Below are 13,895 nucleotides of genomic sequence, written 5' to 3'. Positions count from 1 at the left end.
AAAAAGAGATCAAAACAATTGAACAAGAGGTAGATCCATATAGCCTTGATGACGAGGACCCAAAGATAGAAGAAGTGGAGATCAATAGAGTGGAAGCAATCAAAGCACTGTTTCAGAAACTTGTTGATCAGCGTAAAACGTTCATAGCTAGCCTTGGAGGTAACGGGTCCCCGTCCCCCTCCCTGTAGTACGCCATGATAGGTTTAGGTTCATAAGCCACAGGATTGGTAACCCGATACTCTGATCTGGAATTTGTCATTTTGGTAGAGGAGGAAACCGAGCAGAATGTTAGCTATTTCGGCAACCTTACTCATTACCTGCATATCAAAATTAAAGATTTTGGAGAGACCTTTCTCCCGGACATGGGAATTAAATCTCTTAATGATTTCTACTCAGACAACCCACTAGACAACTGGTTTTATGACTCAGTAACACCGCGCGGTTTTGCGTTCGATGAAGCCATGTCACATACATGCAAGACACCACTGGGCAGGGGTAAAACTAACTCAGTATCAAGTGAGCTTATTCACACACCAAACAATATGACCAGCATATTGAAAGAAGACCTTACGTTCCATTTAAAGAAAGGCTACCAGCTCGCTAGCTTACTGGGAAATGTTTCTTTTATATCTGATTCAGGAGAACAGGGATTGGTAGATGAGTACAGGTCTTTATGGAATGAGCAACAGACAATAATGGGGAAGTACTGCTGGTGATGGTTCCGAGTGGTGTAAATTTTCCTCATTTTCTTCGATCACGTTTTCGACCCGACGCTTGCCCTTCTTGTGGCAGTTGAACCCGGCGCCAGCATTCAAATGTCTAAAAGTTTATCTTCAATCTATTATCAAAACAGCTAAAGATAAATATCACCTTTTATAGGCATACTCCCTCCTAACTGTTCCCTACCTTATACAGGCCACGTAAACCTGACACTGTGAGACAAGCTCAAATAAAAAAAAAAACATTTCTGACTGTTCTGCTCTCGACTTTAGACCAATCAGTGACAGAAAAAATATGACAAAATTGGAATTATCACAGCAACTTTTTACTTATCTTGTTGTTTGAACTTTTACATATTCATGAAAACTCAAATCGGGCTGCAGACCGCTTTTCATTGAGGTCATAAGGGAAGAGGCAAGGGTCAGACAAAGTATATAACAGAGATACCGTTTACATCGTTTAGAGTCCCTATATGTCCTATAAGTCTATATACACAATTTACATGCAGACAAAGATGTCATTAATGCACATCCACGATGTGCAACCGTCTTTTCAACTCAGGATTTTGTAGCAGGCCGTTTGCTGCCATGTTCCTTTAAATGGTCAATGTTGTTGTTTGCAACTTACGTAGTGTTCACTATAGATAGGCATTTACATAAACTTTACATAATTATGCACACGAGAACATCACCATCAATGCCAGTGATGATTGACGGGTTATAACTGTGATAACTTCTCAATGGCTAGCAGCGTACGGTTATAGTTATCCAACAGGTATGGCAAATTAGAATATGTATGTAAATGACTATCTAAAAGTTTTCACTCAAACGCTTGTACTCATAAATTTACCAGGTATGAAAATATTCACTAATAGTAAATCTACCAGTAGCCCTTGGTCTCAGACGTTGGTCCGTGTCTTATACATACCCTGCTCTACACGTGTATCCTGCCCACCAACAATGTAAAGCTATGCAGTGGCCCTACCTCCCAAAACAACTATACCCGGTGGGTGAAGTCTTCAACAAAGAATAGCACAGAATTTTTCTTTGGGTATTTCTGTCTCACTGAGGCATTAGCCCAAATAAAATAGGGATTTTACCTGGTTCTATTTGTTTCATATAGTGTTCGGTCAGGATCGGTCCTTTACGTGAGCTAGGAGAGTAAAGTACAGCACCCCTTCAACTACAGTGGCACAGTCCACCCAACTGTACATACTACTTCTGGGTTCAACAGGTATAGACTTTGACTTTGACTTTGACTACAGAAGGTATAGTATTCACAAGACTAGAGGACACGTAGGTTAGTAAACTTTTTGAAATCATATAAATCGTAATGATAACAATACTTCTTTTTCTTCTTCCTCTTAAGTACCCTCTAAATTACACCCAACTCTAAAGTCCTCAACTAATATGGCTTTTACAATACATATACCGAAGCAATTTTTTCCACTTTAATAATTTTGATATGGATGAGGTTGCTCAAAGGTCAATGGGGAAAAGTTTCTGGGGATTGAATTTTGATTTGCGCACGTGGCTACATTTAGTTTTGTTTGTGTACAGATTTAAGATATTACTGATTTGGTATATAAGGAATTTTGTTTAAAGGAAATGTTTATATCATCGCTAATTGTCGGTGGTGTTAAGACGTATGACCTTGCAAATAATGTGGTCCTTAACTATAGAAATCCCCACAGGCCGAAAACAGTGTTCTGCTACCTTAAACATTTGCCTGTCGCGATTGTTCTGGGACGACCCCCTCCAATAGTGAGGCATTCAATATGGTCGTTATTGGTGTAGAAATCTCATATATAGAATGTAACATGGTTTGTTTTATATCACCCTAAGTACCAGCCCGACCTCGGGTCAAAGGCTGGAGGGCGATCCGACCCGTAGGAGGGCTGGGACCGAGGTTGAAGCGTAATACACCGTGTTGTATTTTTTTTTAAATACCACAGCCACCTGAGAAAACACGTTCTGATGCGAAATGTGCTACAAGTTGAGAAAACATGCTGCCCTCAAACAAAAATTGTTACAACAGCAATTCCAAAGCCTGAATCAGGTATTCGACTTTTCAGCTTGCGCAGAGTATGTTAAAATTATTTGAAGGAAGCCTTCGTGATAAAACTTCGAAGCCTGTGTGATACGGCTTTTTATTACTCGATCCGGAACACCCGTATCGAACGTTATCGCGGCCCAGGTATGACATAGAAATAGATACGACCTCCCATGCTAAGTCGTCTTAGCTATGACGAATCATGTGTTAACGTTAGCGACTGATTTTATAATATAACGCACTGTTAGTAGCATAACGTTATGTGACTCGTGTCATTTTAAGATATAAGGGTAAGCTTTATATATTATTAAGGCAGGCTGGTCAGGAACTAAGGGTGGCGGTTGAGAAAGCAGGGTACATCCAGACAGGCGGTTTCGCCGGTGAATGTCCCTGCGTAATACTATATAGGTGGATGAAAAAGTGAGAAAAGATGACAAGGAAACTGTAGAGCATTCAATATGTAGTTTGATATTATAGTTTCTATTTTGCAAAAGAACATTGCCATTTCAATTGATCGATGCCATTTTGCTGACCAGTTGATGCTACATCAAAGCAAATCTGTGGAGGTAAGGGGCATGAAATGTATAGAAAGAGGACGTAACAATGAGAAATGTAACAAAACAGTATTAGTATTTTGTTTCTTAAAAATGAAATTCCTTTGTGTCATCCTTTCAGAGCGATGACCGGTCCGAGGTACTGACCGGACCACAGGACACCCTACAGAGCCACCTGCTGGTGTTTGCTGCTGAGCAGGCTCGACTTCAGGACAGAGTCATGACTGTACACCCAGATGGTTCCTATAGCTAAACACAACTACAGGACAGAGTCATCAATACACACCCAGATGGTTCCTATAGCTAAACACAACTACAGGACAGAGTCATGACTGTACACCCAGATGGTTCCTATAGCTAAACACAACTACAGGACAGAGTCATCACTACACACCCAGATGGTTCCTATAGCTAAACACAACTACAGGACAGAGTCATGACTGTACACCCAGATGGTTCCTATAGCTAAACACAACTACAGGACAGAGTCATGACTGTACACCCAGATGGTTCCTATAGCTAAACACAACTACAGGACAGAGTCATGACTGTACACCCAGATGGTTCCTACAGCTGAACACAACTACAGGACAAAGTCATGACTGTACACCCAGATGGTTCCTATAGCTAAACACAACTACATGACAGAGTCATGACTATACACCCAGATGGTTCCTATAGCTAAACACAACTACAGGACAAAGTCATCACTATACACCCAGATGGTTCCTATTGCTAAACACAACTACAGGACAGAGTCATGACTGTACACCCAGATGGTTCCTATAGCTAAACACAACTACAGGACAAAGTCATGAATGTACACCCAGATGGTTCCTATAGCTAAACACAACTACAGGACAGAGTCATGACTGTATACCCAGATGGTTCCTATAGCTAAACACAACTACAGGACAGAGTCATCACTATACACCCAGATGGTTCCTATAGCTAAACACAACTACAGGACAGAGTCATGACTGTACACCCAGATGGTTCCTATAGCTAAACACAACTACAGGACAGAGTCATGACTGTACACCCAGATGGTTCCTATAGCTAAACACAACTACAGGACAGAGTCATCACTACACACCCAGATGGTTCCTATAGCTAAACACAACTACAGGACAGAGTCATGACTGTATATCCAGATGGTTCCTATAGCTAAACACATCTACAGGACAAAGTCATGACTGTACACCCAGATGGTTCCTATAGCTAAACACAACTACAGGACAGAGTCATGACTGTATACCCAGATGGTTCCTATAGCTAAACACAACTACAGGACAGAGTCATGACTTTTATTTATACACCCAGATGGTTCCTATAGCTAAACACAACTACAGGACAGAGTCATGACTGTACACCCAGATGGTTCCTATAGCTGAACTCCTCTAAAAGAGGGTATCTCATTGGGCCATGACTGTTTACAAAAGAGGTTTTTCACAGTCACCAACATGTCGTCATTTTCTTGCCGACAAGTTACAGCATTTGATTGCCCAAATTAGCAATTTTTTTTTAGAATCTAAAATATTGCAATTTGCAAAATGTCCAAAGTGTGCACAAAGTAGTTGCCAACTAGTGTACTAAGAAGGTTAAACCTCCTTGAGTGTACCAAAAATGCGAAAAGGAACAAAAAGGAACAGAAAGGAGAGTGCCGAAATTGGAAAAAAATATACGAAAGGGAACGAAAAGGAACGAATTATGAAGCAAAGTGAAATATAATCGATGAGAATCAAAGGGAACGGTCCTGTGAGCGGCAAATGCAGATGAAAGGTATTTTCCTTCATTTTGCGGCTTGTTTATCGAAATGCCTAGAGCCCACAGGGCAACTTCATAACAAATTGAAACCATCATCATTGTATCTTACCAAATTTCAGATTATTTCACTTAAATGCGCAATACTAAAGGGCAATACTAAAGAGCAAGACTAACTGTGGATTTCCGCTCTCCTACAAACCGTTTATGTAAAATCTCCAAATACTAGTCAATGATGTGTGTAGTATATCATATTAGTGTTGACATGTCGCTTGGGAGATACTTAGGTGTACAATGTCTAAACATTTCGTTCATTCAATACATCATTTCATCACTCCACTAAGTAGGGCCTGGGGCTTTCAAAATCGGAAAAAGGATAGTAATGTCATAAAATGCCAAAATGAATTCCAAACTGAATTCTAAAGTCCAAAGAAGATGTGAAAGAATAGAAATGGGAAAAAAAATCTGTTGTTCGGTATAAGTATACTGTACTCTGTGTGTCATTTGTTCAACCTTCCCCAAAACTAAGATTTCTTATTGAAGACACTTTTATTCGCACGCTCGTATCAATTTTGTTGTTCACAGGGGATGCCATCCATATAATCAAAACAAAATAGCTTAATCTTAAATTAGTCCTCGGGGATTCTACGTAACAATCCCGGTCTATTTCCGTCTTAATTTGTACCAATTAGAAAGATCGCATATCAGCTTTATTAGCAAGACAATAGCCAGAATACTGGCGTTGCGCAACGTTATCTATCGGGTCTGCGGAAATAGCTGTTTCTTTGGAATGTTACACAACTGTTATACAACTGTCACACAATATTCACGCACTATTGGAGAGAACGGTCTGGAACGAGACGCGTCTGGAAAGTTACACAACCGTTACACTACCGTTACTAGACTGTTGCACAATTGTCACGTGTTCTTGAAGAGACGCGTCTGGAATGTTACACAACCGTTACACAACCGTTACTAGACTGTTGCACAATTGTCACATGTTCTTGAAGAGACGCGTCTGGAATGTTACACAACCGTTACACAACCGTTACTAGACTGTTGCACAATTGTCACATGAAGAGAACTGTCTGGAACATTACACAATCGTTACACAATCGTTACTCAGCCGTTACGCGAATGTTCTTTTAACATTGTATGTCTTAGGCTTCATCTATTGTAATAAAACAAAGGATGCCTCTTCCTACCGACCCTAATTTTTTTTCAGGAGTGTAAACGTAATGAACACACCATTCTTTCCTGGGCTCTACTGTTCTCCCTACAGTTGTTTCTTCCTTCGTGATAACGGCAGAACACTTTGTATTAAGTTGCTTATGGTGTCGTCGCGTTCCAAGTTTTCTTCGTTTTCTTCGATCACATTTTCGAGCTTGTCCAAAGACGAAGTTCTAAAGCTTGTCGACCCGATGCTCGCCCTTCTCGTGACAGTAGAACCCGGCGACATAATTTTACCGTGGTTCGTTGTGGACAGAGACGGCAGGGAGCTTCTCCTGGCCCGAGAGTTAGCACTGGAGTTGGCCGGTGACTGGTTGGTGTTAGGCCACGTTTGTTCTCTGACCTTCAAAGCCGGGAAGCCGACTTTTAACAAGTCACTTGACAGATGTATGGACGCTACGCTCGCTCTGCGTTGGATCTTAGCCGTGGTCGTCTTGTTCTTCTTTTCGTTATCTTCTCCATTTTCTTGACTGTCATCTGCTAGTACTCTGAGAGCTGCATTAGCCTTAAGTCTCGTTCTCTTGAAAACCTGGTCCTGTGTTTGAACGACAGATTCGTCCACGCTCAAGAGAGATGCGAGAACTTTCGCGTCCATCCTTGGGCGGCGGACTAGTCTGGGTTTGACCTTTTCCTTGTTGTTTTCTCCGTCCGTAGATATTGAAGGACGTTTGCGATCGCGATTCTTTTTAGTTTTCGATGGTAACTTTATATGCGGTGAAGCGTCTTTGTCTTTTGGTTCTAAGTGACTTGACCCTTTAGAAATCACAGGAATATGGTAATATGTCCGTTGTGTGAGGGGATGATCCAGTAGAGAGGTTGCTCGATTCTTAAACGAATTTGATGTGTCAGGGTCGAGTTTGATACCTACTTGCTTTTGAGTAACGCCGTGCGAGTCTTGAAACACGTCAGGGTATACATTAACTCCCGGCCAAGTTGAAGACAAAAATTGCATTTTCGCTACACCTGCATTTTTCTCCATTCCGTTCGATTTCTTTGGCGACGCCGTGAGTGTGTATCCTTGTAGGGGCGTCGTCTGTTGCACATGTTTTCTAGAATTCTCCTTGTTGTTTATTTCCAGGATGCGTTTGTTTATGTTCTCAAGACGAGACAACAGTCGGTTCTGTTCGCCCCTGAAATGTTACGATAAATAAGAAACGTTAATATCAGTCACAAACTTTCTAATAATTCTTTTTAAGAGACCAAAGAAAAGTCTAAATCATTTACTGTATTTCATTCTTTATTGCAGGCTTTAGCTATAGTACTGATCCATAGTAAAAACGGACTAGATAATACAAAGAACAACATAGAGACATAAAATCATAGCACTCTACATATACGGGCAGCTTTTTGAAGTATGTGGTAGAAAGAATTCGACTTAAGTATAGACTGAATAATTGAATAAGAAGGGTAAAAAAGGCGATATACAAAGTAAGGTAGAGCGCTGCTTACGCGACCTGGCATCAGAATGACTTGTATACGATTGAATAAAACATTTCGTTGGCACTGGATTGTCAACTTCATTCTTAGGCGAACACAATTGTTGTAGGCAATGTAACGTTTGGATAGGTCTCTCGATCGAAATGTCTCGTCTGACTGAAATTCTACATTCACTTAAGTATTTCTCCTTTTCGATGACTTCTTACCTGTCGGAGTTCCAGGCGATACGTCTTTCCTTGTCCAGCAGGTGCATTTCCCGGCCGTGCTGTTGTTTATCTCCTAGCATCTTTTGACGGTAAGTCTTCATCTCTTTGTCTTCCATGAGCAGCATTGCGTGAGTATCTACGTCGTCTGCGAACGTGTTCGTCATTTTCCTCGCGTTATCCGTGATGCTTTCTTACGAAATATCTTACGAAATATCTTACGAAATATCTTACGAAATATCTTACGAAATACGAAGAATTGTCTGTGCCTTGCCCACATCTAAAATGTTCCGTAACTTTGGAGACTGCGACGAAATAATCTGCAGTCTTATCTCTCCTACTTTGCATTTCAATCGGGATTTCCCAAGAGTGTTACACGGGATGTGTATTATTTAAGGTGTTACGGGTAATCTGTGGTCGTGTACGGTCAGAGTTTTGCGCACGTGTGCAAGTATTTAGCTGCACGTGTCTTTATATATATATATAAGGATATGTTGATTTGATTAATTCAATGGCATTTTTGGGAACGCCAAAACTGATGCAAGAGTGCGGATGAACAAATATTTGGCTATAACCTCCTGGTCTGCGAACGTGTTCTTAATTCTCCTCGTTTTATCCGTGATCCTTTCTTACGAAATATAATACGACCCCCCCCCCCTAAAAAAAAGCATACACACACATCAAAAACAAGGCGGACCGGTCCTTGTCTAAACCACATTCAAAACGTTGGTTTACTTTCTGGACTGCGACGACATAATTTGCAGTCTTATCTTTCCTACTTTGCATTTCAAACGGGATTTCCCAAGAGTGTTACACGGATGTGTATTAAGGTGTTACGGATAATCTGTGGTCGAGTACGGTCAGAGTGTATGCATGTGTGCAAGTTTTTAGCTTAAATATAAGGTTTGATTATATGGATGCAATCCACGTGCATATCAATTTTTGTAAGTGCCCTCCAAAAAATTCATTGGGTGGGCCGAATACTCTGTCTTCGCAGCAATTTGCTGAATTGCGAGGAGCTTACAACAGGTGGGTTGCGTGTACATCGCAAGGGTCTGGAGCAGCTACCATTCGGCGCTAACTCAGTAGACAATCTCGGTGGTTTTATTCAGTGGTTATAGCAAAGGACCAGGCGTTATGACACCATATACACCTGGGGGGGGGGGGTCATTAACCCTTAATTATATTCCGATTTCTTGATACGTTTATACTGTGTATTTATTATTACATATAGCTTGAAATGACCCTGGGACGTATGGACATTTATACCTGTGTGCAACAAATGCCAAACAAGATAAGCAGTTTGTCTACACGAGTTTTTCTAAGTATGATGCTTTGAGACGCATAGCTTTAACCATACGAAACCTGACTACTGCCCTTTTGGTAAACATTGCTAGGTGGCGCTTTTGATCCATGAGAATTAAACTTTGACAATCATGACTTTGACAGCAGATAATTGTGGTTCCATCATCTTTCGCCAAGCGGCGCTTTTGACAGTGGGCAGAAAGAGCTATTGTAGAAGACCTTACTTTAAGAATATTTTCTTTTGCCTCCTGAGGTTTTTTTTTAGTTTCCTACATTGAAATTGAATCTCGGTCATCCAAAATACCACAGGTCCTTGGCGCTGAACTCTACTTAACTTCACACACAAACTCATCCACAAACATACAGATATACCAAGGATTCAACCTCCTTGGATATACAGAAAAACGCATGTTATTTAACTTGTTGGCATTACGGGGACACATGTCATGGCCTTATCTTATATGTCATGACCTAAACTATGGGTTCTATTCAAATGCATCATTTGTACACGGAACAACAACACGGGGTAACCATATGAGGTCATTTAACAAATTAATCATATATTGGCACATGAAGAAAGGAATGTGTGAAATAGCTGAATGAGAATTATCACATATTAATTAATACTCTATTGTTTTATACATAAGTAGCATCGGCATAGAAAGCGTACTTACTACATTTGTATAATTATAATGATTCTTTTGTCGTTGTGCTTGGGCATATTTTACACAACACTGTTGACAATATGTGTGGGTCGCGAAAACAAATTGCCCTATATAGAACGGAAATATGGTATAATTTGCTAGCATCGTCCTAATTCAAAATGACAGTGTTATCTGCACTGCGGTTAATTAGTGGAGGGAGTTGACTTACATTTCTCTCTCTCTCTATCTCTCTCTCTCTCTCTCTCTCTCTCTCTATATATATATATATATATATATGTATACACAATGCACATTCCTGTTAAATACTACAAATAATGCATGAGGTATAGAGCAAACATTTAATTTTATGGTATTGTTTAGTACCTGATCACAATAAATAACTAGGTAAGATATATGTTGTCAACTTTTATTTCACCATCACAATTGAAGAAAAATTCTTTATCACAGCCAATTTTTTTTTCAATTTAATCTAGATCCATAAAGCCCCTTCAGATATCAAAAGCCTTAAGCATATTTTGTAATTCTTGATTGTACTTCATCGCTCTTTCATGATCACCGATATTGGTCCATGCTAATTGCAGGCTGTAGAGTGTCCTGGCAATGCCTGGATGTACCGTGTTGTCTCCATACATTGTTTTTCTCATCGAAAGTGATTTTTCGTAATAGCTGATAGCTTTCTTGTAATCACCGAGATCACTCCAAGACGATCCAATATTGTTTAGTGATGCGGCAATATCAGGATGTGCCGTGTTGTTTCCATAGATAGTTTTTCTCATCGCTAATGACTGTTCGTAATAGCTGATAGCTTTCTTATTATCACCAGATCACTCCAAGACGATCCAATATTGTTTAGTGATGCGGCAATGTCCGGATGCGCCGTGTCTCCATAGATAGTTTTCATCATCGTTAATGACAGTTTGAAGTAACCGATAGCTTCCGTGTGATCCCCGAGTTGACTCCAAGATGACCCAAGGTTGTTGAGTGACGCGGCAATGTCCGGATGTGCCGTGTTGTCCCCATATATAGTTTTCCTCATCTCTAATGACTGTTCGTAATAGCTGATAGCTTTCTTGTGATCACCAAGTTCAAGCCAAGATGTTCCAAGGTTGTTTAGTGAGGAGGCAATGTCAGGATGTACCTTGTTGTCTCCATAAATAGCTCTCCTCATAGTTAATGACTGCTTGCAGTAGCTGAGAGCTTTCTTGTGATCTCCGAGTTGTCTCCAAGACGATCCAAGATTATCTAGTGATTCGGCAATGTCCGGATGGTCCGTGTTGTCTCCATAAATAGTTTTCTGCATCGTTAACACCTTTTCGTAATAGCTGATAGCTTTCTTTTCATCTCCGAGTTGACTCCAAGACGACCCCATGTTTTTAAGTGACGCGGCAATGTGTGGATGATCCGTGTTGCCTGCATAGGTAGTTTTCTGCATCGTTAACGCCTGTCCATAATAGCTGATAGCTTTCTTGTCATCACCGAGTTTACTCCAAGATAACCCAATGTTGTTTAGTGACGCGGCAATGCCCGGATGTGCCGTGCTGTCTCCATAAATAGTTTTGTTCATCTCAAGTGACCGTGTGTGGTAGGTCAGAGCTTTCTTGTGATCACCAAGTTCACTCCAGGACGATCCAAGGTTATTTAACGATTTGGCAATGTCAGGATGTGCCGTGTTGTCACCATAGATAGTTTTTCTCATTGATAATGACTGTTCCTTGTAGCTGATAGCTTTCATGTGGTCCCCGAGATCACTCCAAGACGATCCAAGATTGTTTAGTAAAGCAGCAATGTTCGGATGTGCCGTGTTGTCTCCATACACTATTTTCTGCATCGTTAATGACTGTTCGTAATAGTTGATAGCTTTCCTCTGATCTCCGAGTTCATTCCAAGAATATCCAAGGTTGTGAAGTGCCTTGGCAATGTCCGGATGTGTTGTGTCTCCATGTATAGTTTTATTCATCGCCAATGACTGCTCTTTGTAGCTGACAGCTTTCTTGTAATCACCGAGATCATTCCAAAACGACCCAATGTTGTTTAGTGAAGCGGCAATGTCAGGATGTGCCGTGTTGTCTCCATGGATAATTTTCCTCATTGTTAATGACTGTTGGTAGTAGCTTAAAGCTTTCTTGTGATCACAGAGTTCACACCAAGACGATCCAAGATTGTTCAGTGTGGCGGCAATGTCTGTATGTGCCGTGTTGTCTCCAAATATACTTTTCCTCATCGCCAATGATTGCTCGTAGTAGCTGATAGCTTTCTTGTGATCACCAAGATGACTCCAAGACGTTCCAAGGTTGTTTAATGACGCAGCAATGCCCGGATGTGCCGTGTTGACTCCAAAGACAGTTTTCCTTACCCCTAATGCCTGTTCGTGGTAGCTGATGGCTTTCTTGTGATCACCGAGATCACTCCAAGACGAACCAATATTATTTAGTGTATCGGCTATTTCGGGGTGTGCCATGTTGTTTCCATAAACAGTTGTCTTCATCCGTAATGACTGTTCGTAGAAGCTAATAGCTTTCTTGTGATTACTGAGTTTAAACCAAGACAATCCCAAGTTGAAAAGAGTCTTGGCAACGTCCGGATGTGCCGTGTTGCTTCCATACATAGTTTTCTGCATCGTTAACAATTGTTCGTAGTAGCTGAGAGCTGTTTCGTGATCACCGAGTTCACTCCAAGATGATACTAGGTTGTTTAATGTCTTGGCAATCTCCGGATGTGCCGTGTTGTCCCCATATAAGGTTTTCTGCATGCTTAATGACTGTTCGAAGTAGCTCAGTGCTTTTTTGTGATCACCAAGATCACTCCAAGACGACCCAAGGTTGTTAAGTGACGTGGCAATGTCCGGATGTGCTGTTTTGTCTCCATAGAGGGTTTTCTGCATAGATAATGACTGTTCGTAGTAGCTGACAGCTTTCTTGTCATCGCTGAGTTCACTCCAAGACCACCCAATGTTGTTTAGTGATGCGGCAATGCCCGGGTGTGCCGTGTTGTCTCCGTGTATACTTTTTCGTACCTTGAGTGACTCTTCAAAGACCCTAACTCCTTCTTTACAGTCGTCAAAGAAGGCCCAGAGGGTTCCTAATTCGTCAAGTATTTCTAAACGCTTGACCATATTGTCACCGGCATCTGTTAATGCTAATTCCAGATGCTGTTTGGCTCTATTGTACAGAAATAGATTTGTAGCTATTCGACCTCTGCATTCATGGGATGTATCTAAAATTGGCGTTGTCATTTCATTTTTCGCCTGGCTCTGCACACTGGCTGGTATATATTTCTTCAATGGGATAGCCCTACAATAGTATCTAAACAGAACTTGAACGTCTGGAATGTGGAATACTGAACTAAGGATAGTTTCAGATACCTCTTGCGGTTTTGACTGATATTTCATTTGGGTGAGAGGCGACATAACGTCTTGTTGCCCCCCGTTGTTCAAATATGCTCTTAACCGGAGCTCTGCCGAGATGCTGGTCAGTACTGTAAGGTGGCTGGCATTCTCTTCATTGATCATGCCCGTTTCTTTTAATTCATCTATCACACTCCATGTGCTAGCGAGGGTGATCTGACGACACAAAGCTAGTACTTCAATGGCTACGCCGGGAAAACGATATAGGTCTTTCTTGACGTTTAACAGCTTTCCGGTAGGTTCGATGTTGGAATGTTTTTCCTTGATCTCCCTCAAGATTTGTATAGCAGATAGACGGGACTGGGAACGCGAGAGTAGATCACTCATGGTGATTCTTTCAAGTTTTTCCATATACTCAGTCACGAGGGCATCTTCACCTGTCAAGAGAACAACCCGTCTGAGGATGTCGGCCAGGTGGTACCCTTCTGCCACAGAGACGTCTCGCCGCTGAAACTCTGCCATTTCGGCAGGGGTCTGGATAAGGCTGACGGCAGGCTTGGTCTTCGTCTGGTCTCTTCCAAATGGAGTCTTACTAGCCCATGGCATGAATCCGTCGAAGGCA

General features: G+C 41.3%; 1 protein-coding gene across 1 annotated transcript in view; it reads right to left on the bottom strand.

Moving 5' to 3' along the window:
• Window positions 1-13,895, bottom strand: part of LOC118415516 — a 105,115-nt gene that overhangs the window by 86,240 nt on the left and 4,980 nt on the right. Inside the window, exon 4 of the mRNA XM_035820184.1 lies at window positions 13,711-13,895. This exon is cut by the window's right edge and continues 742 nt beyond it. Coding sequence (XP_035676077.1) covers window positions 13,711-13,895 — 185 coding nt within the window. The remainder of the gene's footprint in view (window positions 1-13,710) is intronic.

Source organism: Branchiostoma floridae, chromosome 5 (genome assembly GCF_000003815.2).
Source record: "Branchiostoma floridae strain S238N-H82 chromosome 5, Bfl_VNyyK, whole genome shotgun sequence".
Classification (NCBI taxonomy): domain Eukaryota; kingdom Metazoa; phylum Chordata; class Leptocardii; order Amphioxiformes; family Branchiostomatidae; genus Branchiostoma; species Branchiostoma floridae.
The sequence above is the reverse complement of the archived record's forward strand: the minus strand, read 5'-3'. Positions and strand labels throughout refer to the sequence as shown.